Source organism: Echinops telfairi, unplaced genomic scaffold, assembly GCF_000313985.2.
Source record: "Echinops telfairi isolate 266 unplaced genomic scaffold, ASM31398v2 ScPeMD7_7424;HRSCAF=8462, whole genome shotgun sequence".
Classification (NCBI taxonomy): domain Eukaryota; kingdom Metazoa; phylum Chordata; class Mammalia; order Afrosoricida; family Tenrecidae; genus Echinops; species Echinops telfairi.
Genome location: NW_022111324.1, coordinates 87083533 through 87095051, shown reverse-complemented (window position 1 = coordinate 87095051; position 11519 = coordinate 87083533). Strand labels below are relative to the sequence as shown.

General features: G+C 50.1%; 1 protein-coding gene across 1 annotated transcript in view; it reads right to left on the bottom strand.

Annotated features, from left to right (window-relative positions):
• CUNH1orf198 (chromosome unknown C1orf198 homolog) overlaps positions 1-11519 on the bottom strand; it is a 32520-nt gene that overhangs the window by 3851 nt on the left and 17150 nt on the right. Inside the window, exon 2 of the mRNA XM_004712169.2 lies at positions 10105-10155. Within this exon, the coding sequence (XP_004712226.1) occupies positions 10105-10155 (51 nt within the window). The remainder of the gene's footprint in view (positions 1-10104; positions 10156-11519) is intronic.

Below are 11519 nucleotides of genomic sequence, written 5' to 3'. Positions count from 1 at the left end.
CCGCCTCTGTCTTGCACCAAATAAACAAAATCCAAACCCACTGCCATTATGGTTCCGAGTGACCCTACCAAGAGATTCCATGACTATAAATCTTTACAGGAACAGACAACCTTATCTTTATCCTGTGGGGCAACTCCTGGGCTTAAACCGGAAACCTTGTGGTTAGTACTCCAACATCTAGCCCACAGTGCCACCAGGACTACTTAACCCCCATCTCCCAGGTCCTGCCCTCACTGGACAAAGGGGAATGAAAATCAAGGGGGTTACACTCAGCAAAAATGTTTCTTGGGCTAAAAGAAAGCAGCAGCCAGGGTGGGGCTGCGTGTAGCTGTCAAGCCCAACCTTCCAGCTTCCTTAGAGCTGCTGCGGCTACGTCTCTACCTTGCCCTCCTCTCCTGCCAAGGCCTGCTGTCTCTAGAGACACCCCCGGCCCGGAGCACTGGTGACTACTCCATCTGGTTTGGGCTTCTGGCCATTGGACAGGGACTATGAAGACCCAGAGGGCAAAAGGACCATGAGGCAGGTGGGCCCGAGCAGACACTGAATGAACATAAATCACTTCCGCTATGGCCTCCTAAAATGGCCATTCTATGCTGCTCTGGCCCGTGGTTATTAAATGTACACTGAACATCTGTCGCGCACCCTGGACGGTGTATTCTGAGCTCTGCAGAACAAGCAACGTGTGATGTCCATCCTCTCTGAAAATCAACCTTGCAAAGAGCCCCCTTCCTTACCACTTCTACCCCATCCCCTGCCTTTTTGGTTATATAAGAGTAATGAAACCACATTTCCAAAATTTGAGACTAAGAAGGAGAGAGAGAAAAATCACTGTGCAGCCTCCTCTTCTCTCTTACCTTTAATTTCTATACTTTTGTAGAATCTGATTCTGTGCGCACTTTATGAGGCTATAGTTCACTCAGTCACCACCTGTGTTTACTGCATAATCTTTACAATGGCCCTACCATCTTTTATTATATCAGACAATTTGGTCTTTCCAATATTTGCTGTTATAATTCCAGTTATGATGAACATCTTCATGTGTATAGCTGTCCTCTATTTTGTTTGGATTAATTTCTACAGAGAGATTTCCAGAAATGATGTTACTAAATCAAAATAGAAATGGTTCAAACCTTTGCATTTAAACCCTTTCTGGATGTGCTTTCAGGGGGCAGAGAAGGGTGGAGGGGTGGGAGGGGCCTGTTCTGATCTGAATCCCACCAGCCTTTTCTGTCACTGGGATAACCATCTAAAACAGTGCTAACTCGATATACCAAAATGCGGCTCTTTCTTACTTAAATGCATGCTTCATTTGGAGCAACCTTGGTAAACATCAGTACTCCTCTAGGATTCTTACTAATAGGCCAGAATGTTTTAGAGCAGCGGCTCTCAACCTGTGGGTGGCAACCCCTTTGGGGGTCAAATGACCCTTTCACAGGGGTCACCCAATTCATAGCAGTAGCAAAATTACAGTGATGAAGTAGCAATGAAAATAATTTTATGGTTGGGGGGGTCACCACAACATGAGCAACTGTATTGAAGGGTGGCAGCATTAGGAAGGTTGAGAACCACTGTTTTAGAGGGCAAGCATGAAAATAGTATTTTTTTTTTAATTTTGAAAATAGTATTCTTTCCTATAAAACCTGTAGGTCCTAGGACACAGAGCTGCCCATATATTCTAACAGTCTAGGACTTGAAGCCCTTCCTTCCTGTGATTGCTAAAGGAAGGTAACGGAAGTGAGCCGGTGAGGCTGATAATGGGATCTGAGTTTAAATCACAGCATAGGGTCCTGGAAGGTCAATGTCACAAAAAGAAAACCCAAGGAAAAGTTTCTGGCATTTCTCGCCCTGTGGTTCAAAGACATGGGGATCCCCACCTGCAGCCCACGCATAGGCCCCTGGTGTCTGTTTGCATTCTACAGATGAGGATGGAAGACTGGTGAGATGAAGTAGCATGCCCGGGTCACTTGTCCATCAGGACTCCTGGAGTGGAGATTTCCACCCAAAGGCCCGACTCAAACAAGGCCTGACAAATGCACTCGATGGTCACAATAGGCATCACCGGTGGAATAAGAGCCAGGTGCCACTGGCTATAATGACAGTGTAAGCAGTTGGGGGCCTTTGCACATAGTAGTGTTGATAAGCATCTCTATGATCTAAAGCGATGTGTGAAGAACTGTATCCAAATGCAAGCGGTCTGAATACCAAATTCCACCAAGGACACAGAGACATGCTGGTTTCTTTAAATAAGCAAAGTGCTGAAAATAGATCAGAAGTGGGACCCCAAGATTCTAAGAACAGATTAATTTTTGATCTGGAAATCGTAGTATAAGGGAGGCACTTAGAACATAGCCCTTCATCAAACCCCAGGCTTTTTCTAGGGTCAGCAGTTTCTCTTTGCTTAGAAGCCTCTGGAAGGTGGGGCTGGACAGGGGCCTGCAGAAACACTGGAGAGAAGAGGCAGTCACAATGGCTCCGGGAGTGATTCCGGGCGCTACTGGACTTGGCAGCACTTGGTGTCCTACACTGACTGGCACGCAGCTCCCATTGCCTCTTGGGAACAGAGACCTGGGGAGAAGAAGGCTAAGCTTAGAAAAGCAGCTACCTGCTACAGCCACTGTAGCATGGTGGCAGATAGGAGGAAGGCAAGAGATGTAAAGATGAAAAGGTGTTTAACAAATGTGCTCCTGAGTCTCCCCACAGCCCCCATCCCACCCCATGTACTCATAGATGCTGTTCTTAACTGTGCAAATAAAACAACTCCATTCTCCTTCCTAAAATATTTCTCTTTGGCCATCAGCAGATGCTGATGATTTCCTGGGTTACACCCTTGGCTGCTCTCTGTCAGGTTAGCAGTTTGAACCCACCAGTAGCTCCGCAGAAGAAAAATGAGGCTGAGTACTCCCGGAAACTCCAGAGGGCAGTTCCTCTCTGACCTCTAGAGTTGCGATGAGTCAGAATCAACTCGATGGCAGTGGGTTTGGTTTGGGGTTTGATCACCAGACCCTGTGCTGGGTCTCTTCCTCTCACCTGCCTCCCCTCACTTCGAAAGGAAAAAGGATTCCTTAATTAGCATTCCTCCAAACCTGTCCAGAAGGGAGGCATGGGAACGAGGGAGAAGAGGAAGAAAGCTTCTTTTGTCCTGCCTACCTCCAATTTTACTCAGCTCCAAGAGCCCCAGGGGCTCACACTACAACGGACTCTAACGGGGCCGGGTGGGCTCTGGGAGACCATGTGCACCCGGGCTGCAGCCCACTGGACAGCTTCTGCCTGTGAGGCTGCCCACAATGGTGGGGACCACAAGGAGAAAGGCAGAAACACAAGGGCAGAATGACTGTGCTTCTGGGCACAATCACATATTATTCAGAACACATATTGTTGCTTGATTGCTTCTGCGAAGCCACGCAACCCCGGGATTCCTCTCTACTGACCACTCCTCCCCCGCTAGGCAGGAGCAGCTCTGGAAATTTCTCTTGGCTCGACCTAAAGGATATCAGTTAGCATCCAATGTCAGCGAGTCAGATTCATCCTCAACTAGGCGCTCCTTGCAGAGCCCCAGATTGACATATGACTCTACCAAGATGTTTCAGTTGCCTCAGCTCACAAGACTAAAGGCAAGTTCTCCTCAAGCCTGCTCTTTCTCAGTCAATGTTAAAACTGCCCATCAATTGCCAACCCCCAAGCAACCTTCTCTCTCTCTCTCTCTCTAGTAAACCCCACCGTCTCTCAAAAAGAGAAAAAAACTCCACTGGGCAGAACTTCTGTAGTACCCATTTTTCCCACTAGGTGAACATTCAGCAACTCGCTCGGAGTTAGTGCAGCCAGTGGCATTGCCTGGGAAGGTTCTCTACGGTTACAGTGAATATTTTCGTAAAAGTAGTTTTGCTGGAACCTCGTTTTTTGTGATGGTCGATTTAAGAGAACAGCGTGTGGCTGTGAGATTTTGTTTCCTGCTTGGGAAAAATGCCGCAGACACTGTTGAACGCAGCTTATAAGGACAGTGTTATGGGAAAAAAATCAAGGGTACAAGTGTTTTTTGTTGTTGTTGTTTCAAAAAAAAAGTGAAATGTCGATTGATGACAAACCTTGCTGGACAGCCACCAACTTCCCGAAGGGACGAAAATGTGGACTTGTAGTGCATTTGGAGTGTGTTCCACCAGGTCAGACTATTAATCAAGCTTTCTATTTAGAGGCTTTGAAAAGATATCATAACTGTGTGACAACAAAGGCCTGTTTCACGGCAGATAGGGGAACTGGTTTTGCCACCACAACAATGCACCTGCTCACACAGCCATCTCAGTGTGCCAGTTTTAGGCAAAAAACAGCATGCCTCTCTTGCTCCACACACCCGGTTCTCCTGACCTCACCCTGTGAGACTTCTTTTTGTTTCTAGGAATGCAGAGGGACATGAAAGGACAGCAATTTGATGACTTTAGAAGAGGTGCTGTCAGCCATCCAAACAGATGAATTTTAAAAATGTTTCCAAGAATGGAATCACAGATTTGACAAATGTATTAAGTGTAATGGAGAGAACTTTGAAGGTGATAAAGTTGTTTTGTAAAAAAAATTTAAAAAAAATTTTTTAATACATAGCTTTGAAAAAAAAATCCGTTTTGGGGGGGTACCCCTTGTATACACACACACCTGCCTCGTCACCCTGCCAATCACTGAACCTTGGCAATGATCTCTCATCAATATGTTCTTTTCGCTCTTCATTCCCCAATCTGATCACCCCAGCTCACCTGTCACCTGAGACTGCCTCCCAGCTGGTCTGCTTCCATCTTCCTATCTCCAGGCTGTTCTCCAAACAGCAGCTAGAGGGAGACCTTTTACCACATTAAGTCTGACATGTACCTACCTGGGCTAACCTCAAAGGTGAAGACTGCCCTCCTTCCCCCACATCAAGAGGTGGGGTCCCTTTTACCACCCGTTCCATCTGAGCTGGTATCTGACATTCTTTGACCAATCAAACAAAACAGACATGACACTGGACCATCTAGTCTGGCCTTAAAAAGACCAGGCTGCTTCTGCTCTCCCACCTGGAACCCAGCCACGTCAGGGAATGGCCATTTCTTCCCTGGAATACTGTGCCAGGAGGGCCCCAGCCAAGCTCAGCTAGCTCCCACCCCTCAGCCAGGACTCCTACTCACCACTGACAGCCACACAGACCCAGCCCTAGCCCACTGACCTGGGAACCCCACAACTTTGGGAACCCCACAACTCCTCCGCAGCAATGGCCCAGGGATGCAGAAAAGGCCTCTTGTGCGAGACCTTAGTTCTCCAACTCCAAACGACTTCTCTCCTGCTCATTATTCAAGCCCTCACACCTACTTTGTGGAGGGTCCTGCTCTTCGGGCATAGAAACGAGCTGCAGTGCCCACCATGGGTGGTGGGCAGTAGCAGTCCATGCCCAGTGACTAGAGGGATGCAAGCCACATTGGAGCACTGCCGCTGGGCCCACAAATCGTGGCTGACTCAGAAGGAAAAGGAAGAGGCAAAGTAAAGTTGCTCAGGCTTACTCAGCTCTGCTCACAAACTGCCCCACTGGCGTCTACGGAGGTGAACACCCTCGGGACTCTCTTTTCACAATAAGGAATCCCTGAGTGTGCAGTCCACGTGGTTAGCGACTACCTGAAAGATGCATGGTTTGATGTCCACTCAGAGGCACCTTGGGAAAAAAGACATGGTGGTCTACTTCCCCAAAATCAGCCGTTGGGAGCTCTATGAAGCACAGTTATCTTCAAACACATGTGGGGTTGCCTTAAAGGCCACTGGTTCTGGTTTTGTCATTTAAAAAGGGGCGGGGGGGGGGTGGGGCAGCTGGAGCGGAAGTCAAGCCTCTGCAGAAAACCCTGCACCCCTGCAGCTGGGGTAAGACCAGGCCCCAGGCCTCGGAGGCAGGAGGGTGTCATCCGGAAAACATGAAAATCCCACATGGAGTTTTCCATTTCCTAGGACTGCGGAGGGGAGGGGAGGAACATCAGCATCACTTCTGCAGTGTTGGAAAGCACGGAGTCAGTCGCTAGCCAAGGGACTCAGTGTGACAGAGGGTGATGATCGGGGGACTCTCCTACACCCACAATGGAAGAGTGTGGGAGGGAAGATCCGGCCTGGGGACCTTACAGAAGATCTGCGACGGGTGCTGGCAGGGTGACATAAGGGGCCTCTCTCTCCTGGCCGCCAAGCAGAGCCAACCCCGGGGTCCTCAGTGCTCAGGCTGAACCTCTGGGAGGGCCCAGTCTAGTTAGGATCAGACGAGATTAGCAGCGCAGCCCATTGGGGAACTGGGTCTTAGGTGGCCACGTCCACTCTAAAAACAGAACAGCCACATTGGAACCCAGAGTCTATTTTTGTGTCCTTGTCACTGGAAAGGAATGTGTAATATTTCAGCAAAGCGGGGGAAGTATGCAGCCAACACTCTCTGTTTGGCTTGGCAGCCTTCGGCACATCTAAATTGATGAAACACAGACTGCAGAAATAGTGTCCGAAGATAGGTGATTGGAGCAAAGCCTAATACCTCCACAAAGTGTCTAATATCCCTTCTCCCCACATCATCCTCCCAAGGGGGAGAAAAAGCAAGAATGAAATGAAAAACCTTTGGGATCTCACAAGTTCAGTAGACGTGAAGTCCTGGCAGGGAGAGAGGATAATAGACCACCCGAGCTGGGGGTCTCAGGGTGTTGCCCCGTACATCAGGCAACCTGCCGAGAAGACCCCAAGTCCTGAGTCTCTGCAGAGGGGCTCACAGACCAGCCTGACCCTTTCCACATAGACATACCCCATCATTCTGCCTCTGGGGCATGTACCCTGGCCTTGGTGGCCCCTGTGGCTGTAAAGGCTAAGGGATAAATATAAAGTCTCTGTCCTCCAGGGACTTGCCTTCTAATAGGGGCCAGGGCATGGCAGCAACTAATTAACAGGACACTAGAACAGTGCATGTGGTTGTCTACAGTGGTGGGCACGTCGCATGGAGGTGCCCCTGCTCATGGTGCCCCCTTGAAGAGGGGTCGGAGGACTCCCCTCCCTTAGGAATGGTCTGGACTGGCCTGGAGAGGGCTCGGAAGCCCCAAGGACCCAACGGTCTAACACGCCCCAGCTGCTGAGTAACCCGCAGCAGGCAGCTCAAGTGCAATGAAGGAGACAGCATAAAAAGGCAGCTGCAGCTGAAGCCAGAGCAGAGTGCAAGATCGGCCAGGGGTCCCAAGAGCCCACACTGGCCTCCTCAGCCTTCCTCCTCCACTGGCTGGGGAATGCCAAGACCTCTCTGCTCCCTACCTCCCGTGAGTGCAGCAATCCACATCCTGCTGGCTTTCCTCTCGAAGCACCAACGGAATGAGAAGAATCCAAAGCTGGCCTGCGGTGCCCTTCCCCAGGACTCCCCTAAAGAATGGAGACGCGCACACACACACACACACACACACACACTATACTCTGCTCTTTGGAGCGTTTCTACTCCACCTGTGAAAGAAAGTTCTCGCCCTGAGCTATACAAAGTCTAACCTCAAGAGCACACCAAAGCTAAGGACACCCAATGAGCTCACCCCACCCCAGCTTATGAAATACTGCAACTCTTGAAACAGGGAACTGAGTTGGGAATGGTGCACCAGTAAACTGCATTTTCCTCTCAGAGGATGCTGGGTAAAAAGGGCAGCTTATCTGGGCTTGATTTCAGCTGGCCTTCTCAATGCATGATGGTTCCGAAGCGGCCTAGCTGGTCGCTGTGCACAATGAGTGCACGTGGGAGCAGGCTGGACCTCCATGAGCTCCACTTGGTGCCCAGTCAAAAGACCTGGTATCAGCAGCTGCCCCAGGCACCACGGCGCCCTGGTCTCAGAAGGCTGTGTGCAGCCAGTTAATAATAGATGTAATGTCCCATCCTGCAAAGAGCTGATTCGGGAACACTTCACACGCTACATTTCTTAAGAGAGCAGATATTCTCATGGGTCACCTGATGGGTTTAGGCCTGGAGACATTTGAACTGTTCCGACAGTTAGGATTGACCTCACCACGATGGATGATTGACATCAGCAGACAATGGGCCCAGCGCAGGGAAATGGGCGCTGCTTTCTGGGCTACTGTATGCGGGCTGCTCGTTCCGAGTGTGAAGAAGGCCTACAGATGAGGGGAAGTCACATGCAGAGCCACTGGGGAGCCAGTTCTTACATCCGCACGGTCTATTCCTTAACAAGAAAAGGGGGCGGTGTTCAAGCACGCCCCTGCAATCAGTGGATGGATGCAGCCAAATGCCCTCAGAAACTCCCTGTCTTAAGCTCCTCAAGGGTGCCTTCCAGAAAGGACATCCCATCAGCCCAACAGGAGGAGAGCTGCTGGACCAGGTCCAGTCAAGAGAGTGAGAGCAGCTCTTAGAGACTGGTTTTTGAGATTCCAAAAGGGGAATCCTGATGGATTTTCTCAAAGGACACGGGATGACCGGGGGCTGATCAGGAGGAGGTTTTAACAGAACAGAACAGCACACTGGTGAGAAAGTGGCTTGGAGGAATGTTTTTCTCTACTCCCAATGAGGGTGCTCATTCTTTGAGGGGAGCAAGGGCTGCCCTAGGAGACGTTTGCTGGGAAACTCCTCCATCCGCCCTGCAACTCGACCTCTTTTTGTTCCTCAAACTCAAAGGACACTGGGTTGGAGAGAAGCACAGTTTGCATCGACGTTTTGATGTTTCTGCTTACTAAAGGTCTGTCTCTATGGGCTTATAGCAATACTTCCCGACTTTTATGACCTCTCTGGGATCAGTGCTTCTCACAGGCACGCATTCTGGGAGACACATACACATCAGTATCCAGGGCAACGGCTGAATCTCTCTCTCTGCCTCCTGCAGGCTCCTCAGCAGTGTCACCAGACACAGGGCTCTGGTCAGGTTCGGGAGTAACTGTAATTGCAGGCTGCTCCCTAGCATCCTCGGCTCCCCACCCCAACCACAGCCAGCCTTTCAACTCATGTCCAAAAGCCCAGGGAGACTCAGGTTCTGGTCAGGCCCCCCTCTCTTGCCTTGCCCTCTGCACAGACTTGGGTGACCAACCTATAAGGGGAAAGAAGGCACACAGGACCAAGTTGACTGTGTCTTTATTGCTAAAGCATTTCAGATCCGACATAAGTAATGCACTGAAGGCTGAGGGTATGGCACCAAAGTTAACTAATGTCAGGCACTCCCCCAAACCTCCTCTTCACTCTGCTGTGAGGATAAACGCACTTTAGATCTGTCCTGGGGCCAGCTTGCTTCACTGTTGGAGTGTGTGTGTGTGTGCACACGCGGCACACGCGCGTGTATGTATGGTGTGTGTGTGGGGGTGGGGGTGGGATTGCAATCACTTGTTGAATATATCTGTATACTGGCTGTGCACGTGCATAGGAGCCAATACTTCCTTGTAAGACGCAGTTCTCCATGTAAGGGCCCCCAGCTCACTGCTCTGCCCACCACGGCTCTCCTCACATGCTTACTCCGTGGCAGCATCTTGCCCCCTCTACCTGGTGCTGCCGGGTGACAGCCCCAACTGACAAATGAGAGGACGTGGGGAAAGGTGCACACCTTCATGAGGAGTGGGTGAAGGCCTGGCCTTCGCTCCTTCCCAGCACACGGCCACTTCCATGGCCTCGACACGACAGTGAATGCTCAGTCTTTAGAAACGCCGGCCCTGTCTTTCTCTGCCTTGGGTGACAGATGCCCGTACATTTTGGGCATTTTGCTGCTCATTAAGGCAGATCTACTGGGGCAACTCATGGCGGTAGACACAACCAGCTAATGTCACTGAACTGCAATCCACAATTCCCACCGTTTTTTGTCTTATGAAGCCAGCAAGATGCTTGATGCTGGTAGGGACAGTGCCTACCAGGAAAGGCCTGCTGTAGCTGCCCCACATTCTCTGGTCCCTGGGGCGCCACAGGCCCTACGGACAGCATTCAGAACTACTTTACATTCCATCCCCAAACCACAACAGTCCCCACCTGGGGTGGGGGTGGGGGTGCAGAGGGCTGCTTTTAGCCCGGAAGTGTGGGCCACTGCCTTCTAAGTGCATCAAATGTGGAAAGAAAAGCACAGAACCCCTCAATCCTTTTTAAAAAGTACACATACATCTAAATTTAATCCTACTTACCCTTGTTTCCCAGGAGAAAGGGGCAGAGTGCTCATCTTGCCAAGTTATGCCCTGAAAAAAAAAAAGCAAAAATAAATCTGAAACCCAGACCTGCCACATACAAACACCCAGCCAACGCCAAGGGCAAAGCAGAGCTCCGAGTGCCCCGACCCCCAGCATGGAACTGTGCTGTGTGGATGCTGTGCGCGAATGCCCCAGCCATCCCCGGGGCCTTTCACAGTTACCTTTCTGGCGAAGGCTGCCAGCCCATAGCAAGTGTCCGCCTCTCCCCAAACAGGGCCGCTATGGACTCAGACAGGATGGGAGCAGACCAGAAAGGGAACAGGGCTTTCCGGTGTATGAGTTGGAATCAACAGAATGACAGTGAGTTTGGTTTATTGGTGATTGTTAAGAGGACAGGGGCTCAAGTCTCGGCCCTACCCAGGACTGGTTGTGCAGCTCTGGGGAGACACTTCGCTTCTTCGAGCTCAGTATCCTTGGCTGTGAAATGAGGTAACGTAGAAGGGGAAATGCCATGCCAGTATCGCTGAGCTTCTCTCGACCCCATTGCTTACACTCTGAAAGGCAAAGGCAATGAAGACACCCAGTTCATATACTATAGGCTGTTGCCAAGTGCCGTCGGATCAGTTCTGACTCATGGTGGCCCCGTGGAGAACAGACTGAAGCACTGCCCGACCCTGTGCCAGCCTCGCAATGGTTCTCGGTTTGCACCCATCGATGCAGCCACTGTCAGTGCATCTTGTCAGAGGTCTTCCTGTCTTTAATTGCCTCTCTATCTTCAAAACAGGGTATCAGCAGGAGCCAGTTGGAAGGTCAGAAGTCAGGTTTTTCTTTCTCTCTATGTAAACAATATGTGTGTGTAGGGTGGGGGGATTGTTAGCAAAGGTACTATCTACCAAAATATATAAAAATATTTTCATGTAATACTATTTGATTATAGTTCTGACATATGAGGGGGTTGCATAGTATTCTATCAGTCATGGTTGTCGGGAAAAACTTTTTAAAATTACAGGGAATATAGGTCACTTTCTCCCTGTGTGGAATTCCAGTTAAATCCAACTTACTTTCCAAGTTAGTTTCCAGCTAACAAATGCGGTCCTTCCCAAGTTAGGGTTGTGTCATTGAGAGAAGTATTTGGTTGAGGTGGTGGGCCCTCTTCAGCAGCCCGCGTGGCCCTTGCACCACTGTGTCTACCAGGAAGTTGCTAGAGAGGATTGCAGCGCATGTCTTTAAAATTCCATGATTTCAGAGCCCTCTGAATTCCTCGTAGAAATCATAAAACAAACTGAAGACTTCTCCCCTCCACCCACCCTGCATCCCCAGATGAGAAAAGCCGAGGCTGAAAGACTGGGAGCATCATTTATTCTACATTTGAGCCTATTGGGGGGCGGGAGGGTGGGGGGAGAGGAGAGAGG